Below are 16,098 nucleotides of genomic sequence, written 5' to 3' on the forward strand. Positions count from 1 at the left end.
CACTCCCATTCCCTTCAGATGGTCTGTGGTGACTCTCCTGAGCATCTTCACACACGTTGCTTCCTCTTCCTGGACACACCTTCGCAGTCAACCAACCACTAAACACCCTTCAATACTCAGCTCAGCTGAAACTGGTTTGGCTCAGTGGATAGAGCGTCAGCCTGCGGACTGAAAGGTCCCAGGCTCGATCCCGGTTAGGGGCATGTGCCTTGGTTGCGGGCATATCCCCAGTGGGAGATGTGCAGGAGGCAGCTGGTCGATGTTTCTCTCTCATCGATGTTTCTGGCTCTCTATCTCTCTCCCTTCCTCTCTGAGAAAAATCAATAAAATATATTAAAAAAAATAAAACTCAGCTCAGCTGTCAAGTGTTGGGGAGGCCCCCAGAAGCTTTCCCCATGGCCCCCCCTCCCTGCACTTAGCCACAGCAGGTCATTACAGGTAGGATGTGAATGGTCCAGCTCCCCTTCTGGACTTTGAGCTTTGTATTTCTGGATGCCCGTGGCTAGCACTGTGCCTTGCACTAGTAGATACTCAAACATTTACTGATGGAATCCCCTGCTGCCTCTGGAAGCCTGATTCACAAGGATCACAATCACCCCTGCCCCCACCTCCACCAACGGTTCTCTTCAGAGGCTCCTTCTCTTTAATGGACAGTCCTATTCCAGGGAGTCTGAAAAACCTCACAGATGTTCTGAAAAACAAAAAACACAAAGCAACATCCTTTCCTTGACTTCTCCGCACCTCCAAGAAAAGTGGTCTCCTTCTCCTCCTTACTAATTTCTTTAGAAAGTCACCTGCATTAGCTTCAAGCACCTCTTCAGTTCTTCTTCCCCAAGCCCCCGCAGGCTGGTATCTGGGACCAGGCCTGGGGCGGGTTTGTTTGGGGCCGTCCTGTAGTGTGTGGGTTCCTGACATCATGCAGGAAAGATTTCACAAATGAGTCCAGGTGATTTTGAGAGTATGTTTATTATAGCTGGGGACAATGGAATGAAGGAAGGACTTAGGATGGCAGTAGCAACAGGAGAGAGCCTAGATGAGGCTGCTTTGGCTTCTTAGAAATATTATAGGAAAGAAAGCCCAGGTGGGCTGCTTTTATTGGTGACGGTGAGAATGGCACCAGGTGTTAGACTGAGGGGTCAGACGGGACCTGGGTTCAGCAACCTCAGGACTTGAGTTCTGCCCACTGCTCCCCAGGTTGCAAGTCTCGTGGGGACCCTAGAGTTTATGAGAAAGAGAGCAGAGATACAAGGCATGGGCGGGCTGTGGCTCCTTTGTCTTGTGGCTTTTTTATCTTTTTTGGCCAGTGGGAATCCTAGGGGAGGTTTGTGGGGTGGGGGTGGTGGGGGTGGTGGTGGAGGGGAGAGTCTCAACAGAATATTAGCTTTCCAGGTGTGTCCTTCGGTATGTTGATCCACCAAAATGTGCTAACGGGGGCATCAGGGTTATTTTCTGATTAGTTTTCTTTTCAAATAAAGTCATCAAAGAGGGACTGGGACCAAGGCCCGTCTGCCCGGGGATGGTCTGACCTGTGTAAACCTTTTGATCCTAAGTGTCCCTGGTGAGGGGAGATGAAACCTTGTGATTCAGTTTGAGCTGTAAATGGCTCAGTTATTCGCCTTGATTAATTATTTTGTCTCCGTTTCCCTTATTCTATTTGTGAAGGAGTCTCCCTAGCCTCTTACTACTCTGCCTCAGAAATAGCTCTTTAAAGGTCAAATTCACTACTGCTCTCATCCTAATGGTCCTTTGGTGGCATGTGACACTAGTGGCCACGCCCGCCTGGCTGGCCTGCCCGCCTTGACTCTGGGGCACATCCCAGGGGGTTCTCCATGAGGGTTCGGATGGGTTTTTCTCAGCCTCTTTTGACGGTTCCCCGACACCCCCCCCCCCCCCCCCCCCGCCAAACCTTAAATGCTATTATTCTCCATGGTCCCCTCATACAGGATTTGTTCTTCGTATTTTGAGTCCTCTCAAACACACTATTTTTGCCTTGCCCTCATTTCTCAGTTACACACTCATCTCTATTTTCAGACCATGTTTGCATGAGCATCCTGCAGGCATCTCAAACTAACATAATTTGTGCTGAATTCATTGTCTTACATCTGCTCCTCCTGGGATTTCTGCGTCTCAGGAAATCATTGGCTTCCTTGTTCTGCTTCACCCTCACCTCCTCCGGTTGTCACCAAGATGAGTACTGCACTGCCTCCTTTGTCCTTGAACTCTCCCTGGAGCCCGTGCCCTCCCCAGCCCGGTTCACGCCTCGGTGCAGAACCTCTCATGGATTACCATCCCCCCCCCACCCCGAGGAATTCCGGATTCCCACCCTCACGGACCGTCATCCTCACTGCCACCAGAGAGCTTTCTGGAGCACTGCCCAGAACTGTGGTTAAGAGCTTAGCCCTGGAATGAGGTGGCCCCGGCATAGCTGTGTAACCTTGGGCAAGTCACGAAATGTGAAGTGTCGTCTGTAAGGGGAGTCACCTGCCTGCCGTCATGGTGCGGTGTGAACCCTGAGCGAGATGATAGTGCGCACGGAGCATTTGGCACATTGTGCCTGCACCTTGGGAGCGCTGGGTAAACAGGAGACGCTGCCCCCTTCCCCCAGCCTCCCCTTTTCATCTCTAGCATCACACAGTTGGTCCCAGCTCAGCTTCAGCCTCATGCCCAGAGGCGTTCCCACCCCTCACCACATGCTGCTGTGGCCCAGTCCACTTGCTGCCACTAAATGCTCCTCAGCTTTTGCTCAGGTTCAGGAAAGAAATCTGCCGAAAGCCACCCGGTACCTTTCTCCTTCGCCAGCAGGTAAAACCTTAGCTTCAAGGTCACTGTCCTCTCATTGGTGAGGTCCTCTCTGCCTCTGCTTCCTGCCACAGTCACAGAAGAGCCGGCTGTTCTCGAAGCTCTTGTACCACATATCCCACGGCTTCCAGAACACTCTTCCTTCTAGAACAGGGCTGGCGCCTGGCTAACCCCTGAGGCCTCGTGCCTCCCACGGCATCTTGTGCATAAAATGTGCTCCCGAGTGCGTGTGTTTGTTGAACACAAAGTGTGTGCGACATTTGGGTTTCTGTTCTGTGTGGTGAGGTTGGTTCTTCCTTGAGCGGATGCATGTCAGGACCGGTGACACGCTGAAGAGGGAGGCATTGTAAAAACCCACTCACTTTCTCTGAAGTGAGTTTTGTTCACTACCTTTATCTTGTAATTAGGGAGGGAAAGAAACACATTGTGCCTTTTCCTAGAATGTCCTCCTCTCTGTCCAGGAAAGGAACACTAAATTATGATGCAGTCCACTTTCCAAGTGAAGGACATGTTGATAATTGGCTCTTGTATTTCTCTATTTTATTTTCTCATAAAAGATATTTTCATAGGCTGAGAAAATTGGAGCAAGGAAGAAGGTAAAGTTCACCTTATGACTTAGCATAGGGGGGAGAATTCTGGCCATGCTCCAGGTAAATAGAATCTTCCCCCTTCCCCCACAATGAGAAGGTAAATAAACAAAAAGAAAACAAAACAACACAACACACACACACACACACACACACACACACACACACACACACTACTCTCTTCCTGGAACATGTCCCAGCTTTGTTCAGGTTGTTACCAGGAGTCCTTACACCTCCCACATTTTCTTCAAGGTGCCGTCTGGACTCTGCGTCCTTCCCGACGTCTTCTCTGGTTTAAAAGCCATAAATTGGTTTCGCCATTTCTCCCCCAACTCCCATCGCCCTCCCCAGGACCCAGTACTAAATTGTGTAACAAGCAGAGGTTCCCAAGCCTTAAGGGATACATCCTGGCCATGCTAATGTCTGGTTATGGGGCCTTGGGAAAGTTTATTTCTCATAATCTTTCTTCATCTGTGAAGGGGATGATGATAATATGTCTCGTAGGTTTGTTAAGGTTAAATGAGGAAAAATATAAGAACCTAGCCTGTCATCATTTGTGCTTCTCATCTACCTTGCTTTATAGGTGACTTATCCACCGCAGTTCCTGGAACGTGGTGGCCCAGGACGTGCACTGAATTAATGAAGTCATGTGTAAACACTCCTTCTTCTACAAAGGCTCTCCAAGCTTTGTAGCTATAACACTTTAAATTGCAATTTTCTAAATTGTTTTTTATTTTAAGGACTAAAAGTCCTTATTGAAGTGGAGAAACTCCCACTTCTTACTTAATTATGTGCATTGATGTCAGCATCACAGTGCCCGGGCATGGTGTCATTCATAATTCCAGTTGTTCGGTCATTAGTGTTGAGCAAATTCTACTGGAAGTGAATGTTAATTGGAACCTTTGCCTTTGGAAGAGAAATGAACTTTTGGCAAGGTGAAAATACTGAAATTCAATCTGGGAGAAGCAAGGGGGTGAGGTAGGAGCTCATTAAAAACCAGACACAATGCTAGTGGTTCCATGGGCTACTTCTGAGCTACTGTTCTCATGTCATAGATGAGGAAAGTTAGGTAATTTCTCCAATGTCCTCATCCAATTAAGTAGAAGGGTCAGGGGTCAGATTCACACTTGCCAGATTTCATAGCTGCTTCCCTATAACATCTGACAGTCCTGGAAGTTAAGCTCTTTTTTGGGAAAGCTGAGGTTGACTTAAAATAACCCTTGCCTCCAACTTGTGTATCGATATTTTCAAGATGAATGTGGGATCTTGGAGCCTGACTGAGTCATCAGTAGTGGAGATGCTGGCCTTGAGGCAGCTATAGGAGGGTCGGGCACAGTGTATGGAGCCAGCTGGAGCTCCTCTGGCTGTGGGTGAAACCCAGAAGAGAGAGCATGGAAATGATGAAAAACAAAACAGGATGATGTTGTCCGAACTATATATATAAAAGCCTAAGCGACCGGACCGGCTGACCTTCACATCTATGATGTGCAATGACCACCAGGGGCAGATGCTCACACAGGAGCAGAAACCACAGGCATGAAAACATGAAACAGACTGATGAATCTCAGAGGGATGGGGGAGGGTGGGAAGAGATTCACCAAAGATCTTATATGCATACTAAAAGCTCGGTGCATAGATTCGTGCATGGGTGGGGTCCCTCACCCTGGCCTGTGCCCTCTCACAATCTGGGACCCCTCGGGGGATGTCGGAGAGCCAGTTTTGGCCTGATCCCCACAGGCCAGGCCGAGGGACCCCACCAATGCACGAATCCGTGCACCGGGCCTCTAGTAAAAGATCATTAAAGACTGGCCCTCCAATATAAAAGCTAGAACCCAAGAAGAAGGAGGTAGAAATGACTAGGTAACCATGGGATTTTCTTTTTATTCATTGAAATATTTGCTTACCTGTTCATTTTGCGATTACCTTGTTGCTTATAAGCAAAGATGCTCATTTTACAGTTTCCATATTAACTTTTCCCTCATTAATCTTGCATTCTACAGCAATATGATATTACCTTATCTGACCTACATCAGCCAATGCTTGTTAGTCTGTTGAAAAGCAAGAGAAATGACGTTGAGGCTCGGATGGTTCACCTGATACCCGAGCTCTGCTTCCTAACAGGTAACGTTTAGGTTTTATACTCGGGCAGGTTCCTCCTGATCACAGGCTTCTGACACTTAGCAGGCGGCAGGGCCTCCTTAGTTAGCTGAACGCCTGAGCATGAACTCAGCCTATGGAGGATGGACCCTTTTAAGTACACTACTTGGTAGTAGAGAAAGTGGGGAGGATGGAGTGCCCTTGGGAAATGGCTTGGCACCTAGTAAACGTTACCTGTTTCCTGCATCTCGTGTATTCCATTTGTTATTTCCATGTAAAATAAATAGATAGGCCCCAGATGTTTTCCTAAAACCAAGTTGCTGCTCTTCATCGTTTTTTGAAACTCACTAGTTTAGGAAGTGATTGGACTGTTTCTCCCGTGTCCTGTGCCCAAAGGACCCTTATTTTCCTTTTGCTTGTGTTTCCAGAAGGTAATCTTCACTGAGGAGTGGAATCTGAATAATGGTCTCGAGTACTTTTCTTCATGTTCATGTGATTAACAGGGTGGGACTAAGGGAGGACTTTCACTTTTTACATTTTTGTATTGCTCGAACCAGTGAGGGTGTGTAAATGTTTACTTTGTGATTAGAAATACTCGTAAGGATATATTCCTTGAAGGGAGGGATGCTTCGTCTTAGTGATGTTCTGATATTCCAGATCTGCACAGTCCCATATGGTAGCCAATAGGCACATGCATTCACTGAGCACTTGAAATGTAATGAGTGTGGTTAAGGGATGTGCCATGAGTGCGAAATGCAGACTAGATTTCTAAGACTTAGTATAAAAAATGGGAAAATAACTCAATAAATTTTTTACATAGATTTCATGTTGAAATTATAGTATTTTGGATTAAATTGAGTTAAATAATACATACTATTTAAGGTAACTTCACCCCTTCCTTCCTTCCTTCCTTCCTTCCTTCCTTCCTTCCTTCCTTCCTTCCTTCCTCCCTTCCTCCCTCCCTCCCTCCCTCCCTCCCTTCCTTCTTTCTTTCCTTCCTACCGTGGCTACTAGGAAAGGTAAAATGACCCATGTGGCATCATTTCTATTGGCGAGTGCTATCCAGACCCTAACTCTGAAAAGCTTACACTGTGCCTGAGATGGGTTGGGATTACATTGTAGACTATTCACTTTTTTCACTTTATTTTTGCTTACATTTCATAGGACTGACTAGCCAGGCAACGTCGGATTTCCAGCTGATGAAGGCTGTGGCAGAAGAAATGCGGCTCAGTCCACAAGGAAGGCAGCAGCGCCTGGCCAGGCTTGCTGATGACATCCAGAGGTACGGGGGTGCCTTCCTGGGACCAGGGTGTACCCGCCGAAGGCCTCAGTGTGGAACTGGCAGATCTGTGGAATGTTTCAGTCCCTGGTGAGAATGTCTCAGAGTGAGGCACTTGTGGATTGTGTTGTCCTGGGTCACACTGGCAGAAGTACCACCCACTGCAACTAGACGCCTCTGCTTTCATCCATTTAGTACAGTGAGGCTCTGGATAAAAGTTTGAATGAAGAAAAGGGCTGTAATTGAAAAAACGAAATCTGCCCTGCTGGCGTGGCTTGGTGGTTGAGTGCCGACCTATGAACCAGGAGGTCACGGTGCGATTTCCGGTCTGAGCACATACCTGGGTTGTGGACTCGATCCCCAATAAGGGGCATGCAGGAGGCAGCCCATCAATGATTCTCTCTCATCATTGATGTTTCTATCTCTCCCTCCCTCTCCTTTCCTCTCTGAAATCAATAAAAATATATTTTAAAAAACAAAAACAAGATCCTCCCAAACTACCACTCCAGGCCCCCAACATTCAGGGTCAGGACTGTTGAGATCCTAATAGAGTGGCCTCAGCACACTGATCAGTAGGAAAACTCCTCTGTGTACTCTTTAAACTTAGGAATACCTTTGTGCCCTTCGGTTCAGCACACCTGATTCTCAGATGGCACTCCTGCACTCATTTGTGACAATGAGCTGTAACCTGTGATGGGAAAATTGAGCTGCTCCCTGGTTCTCCCTGTTGGCCTCCTAAAACTTGTCTGTCTAGTACTGTAGCCTCACATAACTATTGGGCACTTAAAATGTGGTTAATGCCACATCTTGGAGTGGTTGCATTTTGGCTACATTGGGTTAAATAATATATATATATATATATATATATATATATATATATATATATATATATATATAGGGTGTCCCAAAATTCACGCAAGATTTGCAGTTCAATTCAATTGCAAATCTTGCGTGAGTTTTGGGACACCCTATATAAGTAATTTTACCTGTTAATTTTTACTTTTTTAGTGCAGCTACTGGAAAATTTAAAATGAAATATGTGGCTTGCTTTTTATTTCTACTGGGCAACATTGTTGTAGAATGATGTTTCAAAAATGTATTTTTATTGCTTTCAGAGAGGAAGGGAGGGGGAGAGAGAGAAACATCAATGATGAAAGAGAGTCATTGACCGGCTGCCTCCTTCATGCCCCACACTGGGGATCGAGCCGCAACTCAGGCATGTGCCCTGACCGGGAATCAGACCGTGACCTCCTGGTTCACTGGTGGTCGCTCAACCACCATGCTATACCAGCTGGGCTGATCTCCCTTGCTCTCTCTCCAAAAATAAAAAATAAATCTTTAAAAAAGTGTTAAGAGTTAGCTCAAGGTCACATATCATGAAATGTTAGCACTGGGAGTTAAGCCCTGGTCGTCTCACTCAAAGGCCCATTTTGCTAAGCAACATGCTGCACTGGAAGCCTTTCCCAGCCTTGCCAGTCCCAGATGGGCACAGGTGCCCCGTGATTCTTTTGAGCAGGAGAAAAACCATTAGTGATTAGAAATAAGTCGGGAATCCTAAAACAAACAAACAAAAAACCAGTCTCTGAATAATTCGGCAAGTTACAGTTCTGCCTCTAATTACTAAATTCTTTTTTTAAAAAAAATATATTTTATTGATTTTTTACAGAGAGGAAGGGAGAGAGATAGAGAGTTAGAAACATCGATGAGAGAGAAACATCGATCAGCTGCCTCCTGCACATTTTCCACGGGGGATGTGCCCACAACCCAGGTACATGCTCTTGACCGGAATCGAACCTGGGACCCTTCAGTCCGCAGGCCGACGCTCTATCCACTGAGCCAAACCGGTTTCGGCTAATTACTAAATTCTTTAGAAAATAAGCACTTCAATGATCTAAGACTCAACTCTATCAACAGAAACAAGGATGCTCGTTTTGAGCTGGAGACCTGGGGGCTGCATTTTGGATCCCAAATGTCACTGACTGGCCGGGTTGTGCCTTCTGAAAAAATATTCATGCAAGACCACATAGTAAGTACAGTGATTTTATATTTATTTAACAGTGTTTGCTTGAATGGGTGTAAGTCCCATCGTATGCCAGAGTGGCCAAGTGGGCTTGTATTCATTAGGTTTCTCTGTGCCCATGTTCATACACTCCCTTTGTCCTAAACCTCGAGGTCCCCTTTGTTTTTCTTTTCAGTTTCAGGGTATTTGCTCAGCTTAGCGGCATCCAGGGGACATGATTTAGGTCAATCGGTGTGATGTGGTGTCACATTTAAAGATGCACTTTAAAAAATGGTATTTTAAGCCACTGCAATTACAACATGCCCACCTATTATAAGATACTGTTAGTACTCTTATGTCACTAAAAAAAAAAATCATAATACCTGGGAAAATTCTACTAACTGGTGGAGGCTAATTTTAATACATTTTCACTGATACCAGAGTTGTTTTTATCCCAAAGTAAAATGCTGCTCAATTGGCACAAACATGAAGAAATTCACACAGGACACATCCCCAGCTATAGTGTTTAGGGAGGAAGGCATCCTGAAACTTCAAAAGACCAATCATTGCTTCTTTAGGGCTTTAGTTGAAGAAATGAATCTATTTTATGCAAAATTGTGCATTATCTTTCTACTTTTTCCATGTTCCTCCCCATTTCAAAATCCAGTTATGTTTTATTTTATTGTAAAGGCTCTCTTCTTGCTTTATCCTATCTAATAAAAGACAAAAGGGTAATTGACCATACCTTCGCTACGCTTCCCATTGGCTAATCAGGGCGCTATGCAAATTAACCGCCAACAAAGATGGTGGCCGGCAGCCACGAAGCTGAAGTGAGCAGGAGGCTTGCTTGCTCCAGTGATGGAGGAAGCCAAGGTTCCCCGGCTGCCACAGCCTGGCTCTGAGCTCCGAAAGCAACAAAGTTTCAATTATAGAAGGTAAATAAACCCCAGATACCTACTTTCAGCAGGTTGTGGCCTCAGAGCTGGAGCAAGTAGGAGTCGGCTCTCAGCTCCAGTGACAGCAACAAAGTTTCAATTATAGAAGGTAAATAAATCCCAGAATTAAAAGAAAAAAAGAAAAAAAGGAGAGGCTGGGAGCTTCAGTCACCAGCCAGCCTGAAAACGGCCCTCAGCCCCTCACCCAGACTGGCCAGTCACCCCAGTGGAGACCCCCACCCTAAAGGGGGTGTGGCCAGTCTGAAAACAGCCATCAGCCCCTCATCCAGGCTGGCCAGGCACCCCAGTGGGGACCCCCACCCTGAAGGGGGTGTGACCAGCTGCAAACAGCCATCAGCCCCTCACCCAGGCTGGCCAGGCACCCAAGCTGGACCCCCACCCTGATCCGGGACACCCTTCAGGGCAAACCAGCCGGCCCCCACCCATGCACCAGGCCTCTATCCTATATAGTAAAAGGGTAATATGCAAACTGGCCCTAACAGCAGAAAGACTGGGAATGACTGGTCACTATGACACACACTGACCACCAGGGGGCAGACGCTCAATGCAGGAGCTGCCCTCTGGTGGTCAGTGACTCCCACATGGGGGAGCTCTGCTCAGCCACAAGCCAGGCTGATGGCTGCCAGTACAGCAGTGGTGGTGGGAGCCTCTCCTGCCTCCTCAGCAGCACTAAGGATGTCCGACTGCAGCTTAGGCCTGCTCCCCGCTGGCAAGTGGACATCCCCCGAGGGCTCCCGGGCTGCCAGAGGGATATCTGATTGCCAGCTTAGGCCCAGTCTCCAGGGGAGCAGGCCTAAGCCAGCAGGTGGTCATCCCCCGAGAGGTCCCAGACTTCAAGAGGGCACAGGCCGGGCTGAGGGACCTCTCCCCTCCCCCCCCCCCCCCGAGTGCACAAATTTTTGTGCACTGAGCCTCTAGTTTGATATAAACTGACATGTCTAAACTAATGTAACTGAGCAACGAAAGGTTTGTGTTGGCAGAATGCAGATTTTTTTCATCGTTTCTTTTTGATAATCTATTCCAAATTACCAACACCTTACTGGAGAAGCTGAGGGAAAAACTACTTTTAAAAACAAAATGTAACTTTGCAAAGTACTAATATGTAAGCCCCTGTTAGGACTTTGGTCAGGAGTCAGTGAAGAGAAGCTCAATTTTAGTTCCACATATAAAGCAGGATTTAAATATTTAAAATTATTTTTCTCATCATCTCCATAAGTAAAGTCCTGTTTGTCAGAGATTTTCTTGCATTTTTTGGCCTGGAAACAGGTTTCCATAGACAGAGCACTAAAACGAAGAGGCTGCCCCCTAGAGGTGGTGGGGGATGGCTACAGGTGGCTGGGTCATTGATGTCTTGACCAATTCTGTTTTTCTGAATTGGGTTCCAGGAAACGAGTAAACTAAAGGTTCATGGACACCAGAGTGGGCCTTGGGCATTTGTCCTGGGTCTCCTCTCAGCCCTTACAGGTGGGAGTGCAGGTGAGAGGGCCATGGCTCTCCTCATACTGGCTGTAATGGGAAGGAATAAACGTTGACTCCAGACAGAACCACTCATGGGAGGGCTAACCCTTCCCCCTCATTGTCAGGCTAACGTCTCCTCTTGGAGCTGAGTCCCTGCCTCACCACCTAATGTCAAGGCATCGTGAGGATAGGTGCTGATGGTTGAAAGTTAGAGTGCTTGGTGGGAAGTGCCCTGGCTGAAATGTCAAGACCAGCATTCTGAACCTGTCACAGCTACCAACTGCTCCATAGCCTGTCTCAGCCACAGCTTTGGAGTCTGTAAAACAAGGGGATGATAATGCTTCTTAAACATGAATGTGCAGATGAATCACCTGGCAACTTAGTAAATGCAGATCCTGATTCAGTGGGTCTCGGGCGGGGCCCAGAACTAGGTGTTTCCAACAAGTGCACAGCAGCTAGCCATGCTGCTGAAGACAGCACTTTGAGGAGCGAGGGAGTCGATTCCAGTGTGGTTCTTCTAAATTCTAACAGAGGCTCTTCCCGGCTCACCATACCAAGGACGCTTCTATTCAATTTCAGCCCATGGATATAAGCAGAAGCCTGGTGACTAGCGTGCCAGTCTCATGACTCCCCTCTTCAGTGCAGGGAGCTTGTTTTCCCTGGTCACCTGGGGAACCTCCTGAGTGAGCAAGGAGCTTGCATCCTGGCTCATTTTTGCCCCTAGATGTAGCTACTCCTTGTATACATATATTCCTAACTGCCCTGTAGGGTTTGTTGGTTTTACTATGAGGACCTGGAGTATCAGTGACCAGCATTTTCTGCTTGACCTATCTAGATGCCCAGAGCTGTGGTTGGCAAACCACGGCTTGTAAGCCACATGCGGCTCTTTGGCCTCTTGAGTGTGGCTCTTCCAAAAAATACCACGTGTGGGCACGCACGTACAGTGTGATTGAAACTTCGTGGTCCATGCGCAGAAGTCAGCATTTTGTGGAAGAGCCGGTGTTTTGTGGAAGAGCCACACTCAAGGGGCCAAAGAGCTGCATGTGGCTCGCGAGCCGCAGTTTGCCAACCACTGGCCTAGAGTAAAGAGACCAAATTGGGCAGTCTGCTCACCTGAGCCATTCATAGTCAGGATCAGAGATCCTTACAGCTGGAAGGGAACCTAGAGATCATTGAACCAGACCCCCTTTTTTGCACACAGTGGAGGCCTGTGAAGTAAAGGGACTTGTCTAAGGCTCTGCAGCCATGAGTGGCCGACCTGGGGAGATGCTCAGATGCCTCCACTCCTAGGAAGCACCTTGCGTTCTGTTTACACCTGCAGAGCTTGTGTCAGTGTTTCGAGTCTGAATAGCAAACGGTACTAAATAGTTAAGACAATGTGGACCATCTTCACACTCTTTATTGAATTGTTTTCTGAATAAAATGTTCAGCCCTATCATGATCATTATTTTTCCCAGTGTCAACCTGTGTCTGCTGCTGATTGGTCCAAGGATATTCGAAGTTGCAAGCTGTTAAGCGCACAGTCTCTGAATAAATGGCTGATTATATGTAGCAGCAGAGCTGAAAACGTGATTGATAACTTTCTGAGCTGCTTGAGAAGAGTTGGAAGTTCCATGGGGTTTAATGTGGACTATCCCAAAATGTGAGCATGTCAGTCACCCAACCTTTCTTACATGTGTTTAGTTTGGTTAGAATCTAGGAAATAAGAGCTGATTTAGCTATAAAAGCTTCTTTATCTCAGCAAAGTTTCCTAATATGAAGTGCCAAGAAGATAGTTCTAAGTAAATAGACATTTGCAATGATTAAATTTTCATATAGTTTAAATATACTTTATGTTGGTCTTTGTAAAACTTATTTTTTCAGTTTTTTAAGGCAATAGTCTCATTACTTCAAAGTCAGTAGTAATTCGGGTATAAACCCATATCTTGCCCTCTCAACTTTTTTCTTTAATTCTTTCATATTAGTTATTTATAAAACTTAATAGCAAATGGGATATGAAAAAAATGAAAGTTGCATTTCCTGACTTATTTGGTAAATTTTATGCTTTACAATTGAATGTAAAAATAGATCTGAAATAAGTTTTTCTGATGCTGTTACTTTAGTATAAAATGAGTCCTTTACATAGTTTTCTGATAAAACCAAGGCCACTCATTTAGTTCTTCAACATATATTGAGTATCTACTCTATGTTAGATAATGCCGGTTTGGAGGGGGATGAGAAAGACAAATTAATTGCTTTTCATTTAGTAAGGGATCCAGACATACCCAAGCACACTCCAAACTGAACATTGTTTTGCTTTTTAAAAAGTCATAAAGTTGATCATGTCTCATTTTATTGAGCTTGATATGCTTAGCAAGGAGCTTTTTCTATCCTTAGTAGGGATACTTCTTTTCTTGTGATGGTGGAGATGTAGATGTCCTCATTAGCAGGATGGGAAATTTTCTTTAAACACATAGTTGCTAATTAATTACATCAGCATTGTTGAAAACCACAGGTCTTCCCAAAGTCTCATTTTACACCGCAGTTTAGAATTCTCCTCTTACCAAATCTGTTAACAGATTGCCTGGTTTGAGTTTCACTTGCTCTCATTTCTCTTAAACCATGAGCTAATTAATAAGGCAGGGAAAGACTAATGGAAGAAGCCACAGCCAGCAGACCTTGCGCTGGCACCTTTCTCACACCAGTTCCACCAGCAAGCCCGCGCTCATGTCTGTCCCTGGACGGTTTTATTTGAAAGCCCGTATTTTGTTCCATCTTCCCCCCTTCCCCCAATGAAGTATCCATTTACCCGTTAGACTTATTATGTGCATGGTTTCTCCCACCTGAAACATTTGCCAGATGACTGGGGAAGAAATGGGCAGTGAGATAGCGGTCTTTGCATTCAAGAGATTGAACTGGAGAAGTCAGAAGCATTTAGTCGTTTTAACAGAGCTGTAAACCTTCCGACAGCTCACTGGAATCAGCAAGCAGGAGACAGTGGTCCTGCCCCCTGCTGGGCAAGTTTTAAAAGGTCACAGCGCATTGGGGCAGTCCAGTCATAGACACTCAAAAGAGTCTGATTATACATGAAGAAAGTGGATTTGGAAATTCCTCTGTGTGGGAATTATTTCTGTAGTCTCTGACCCCTGACTTAATGTAAGCACAGAACAGAGCATTGATAAGCACTTGCTGACTGATTGATTAAGGCTTCAAACAAGCTGTCACGAAGGGGGAAAAATCTTTTAGCCTGAATCATACAGTTTCAAGGTTAGCTGAATATGTTGGTCTCATTAACCTGATGATTTTGAAACATTCATTTTAAAATTCTTATGGAGATTTGGTATTAGAGAAATCTTACTCCTAGTTTAACTTGAATCCCGTTTCAGACACTTGCTATTGAGACTTGTGGTTTCCAAAGTTCACTTTCAATCTCATTTTGAGCAACAGAATTATTAATTGTAGGGATACCAGGCAATTCAAAAAATTTTATGTCCCCCCAAACTATTTTTAAGGTAATAAAAATGGTTATTAGATATTTCTGGCATATCTTGGTGTGTGAGAAATGGGTTTAGACTCAAAAGGTTGTCACTTTTCTCTAATGATTCTTTTCTTAAATTGCCAGTCTGTTGTAAAAATCCACTTGTATTATTTTAACTCTATATTATGTGCTACTACAAAGGGGATTTTATATCTTCAAAATTAATCTTTTTACGCAGCATAAAAGTACAGGAAAGTCCAGCTGCGTTTTTTGGCGCTTTACAGAAACACGTTGATCCTGATGTTCAGTTGGTGAGTACAGGATCATTTTTGTGTTTTCACGTATAATTTTTATTTTTCCTTGTAGATAACAGTCTTGAAAGAAAGAATCTGAACATGATCTCCCGTGATGTTTACACATTGCTGTGCATTTCCCCAAGCATCCAAGAAAGTATTAATCTTAGCATTTTAATCAACAGTTTATTTTTTTTCCCTATTTCTAATATTAATTTGAAAATACTTGTTGTTACCCCTATTATCAGCCTCTTGGATGTCTACATATTTTTCTACTTCTTGGGGGTCATCTTTCACTTGAGATTTAAGATAAATTGATTCCCATCTTAACCCATAAATGTTGGGGCACCCGTGTTCTTTCCGGTGTTTCAGGGATTCCTGGAGGGTGAGGGTTTTCCATGTCACCTGTGGCCCCATGTTCCTGCTTCCCCTGCATTCTTGCCTTCCTGTGTGTATTTTCAACTTTTGTGAGTGCCATGTCCTCCTGCATTGCATCAGCCTGTGGGATTTCCACAAGTGTCTCATTTTCCAAAGTAGTTGTGTGTGTGTGTGTGTGTGTGTGTGTGTGTGTGTGTGGTGAGACTGACCTTGCACAGGGTTTGGGGCCAAGGTTTGATGACATCACACTCCAACATTGCAGACAAGTTAAAATTGACATCCCTGTTCTTACAAAACCTCAGCCACACCTATTTCTTGGAAGTGTGTGCGCTTCTCCAAGGCTGAGGCCTCGCACTACACTGCAGTGCCTTTCCTGTCCCATCCCCTCCTCTTGCGTCCTAGCTCATTCACACCAGCTCCCTACATTCCTGCTCATAGCTCAGGCAGAGCAGCTCAGCTCTTGTAGTCAGACACAACATAAATGGTCCGTAAGGATGCTGTATGAAACACAGGGAATTCTCACTCTCACAGCATGTACTTTTTTTTTTACCCTGGCTGGTGTGGCTCAGTTTGGTTGGAGCATCGTCCTGTGCACCAAAGGGTGGCGGGTTCCATTCCAGGTTAAGGCATATACCCAGGTTGTGGGTTTGAACCCTGGTCAGGGTTCATATGGAAAGTAACTGATCAATATTTCCTCTCTCTCTCTCTCTCTCTCTCTCTCTCTCTCTCTCTCTCTCCCCCTCTCTAAAATCAATAAAAATTAAAATATAACTTATAGAAAAGTTGCTAGTACAA

At 45.4% G+C, this 16,098-nt stretch overlaps 1 protein-coding gene across 1 annotated transcript in view; it reads left to right on the top strand.

Moving 5' to 3' along the window:
- The window catches only part of PIWIL4 (piwi like RNA-mediated gene silencing 4), a 95,955-nt gene that overhangs the window by 69,065 nt on the left and 10,792 nt on the right, over positions 1–16,098 (top strand). The window contains exons 9-13 of the mRNA XM_081099020.1: positions 5,387–5,507; positions 6,648–6,765; positions 8,677–8,788; positions 12,633–12,817; positions 14,871–14,943. Coding sequence (XP_080955146.1) covers positions 5,387–5,507; positions 6,648–6,765; positions 8,677–8,788; positions 12,633–12,817; positions 14,871–14,943 — 609 coding nt within the window. The remainder of the gene's footprint in view (positions 1–5,386; positions 5,508–6,647; positions 6,766–8,676; positions 8,789–12,632; positions 12,818–14,870; positions 14,944–16,098) is intronic.

This window comes from Myotis nattereri, assembly GCF_964212035.1.
Source record: "Myotis nattereri genome assembly, chromosome: 9".
Taxonomy (NCBI): Eukaryota; Metazoa; Chordata; class Mammalia; order Chiroptera; family Vespertilionidae; genus Myotis; species Myotis nattereri.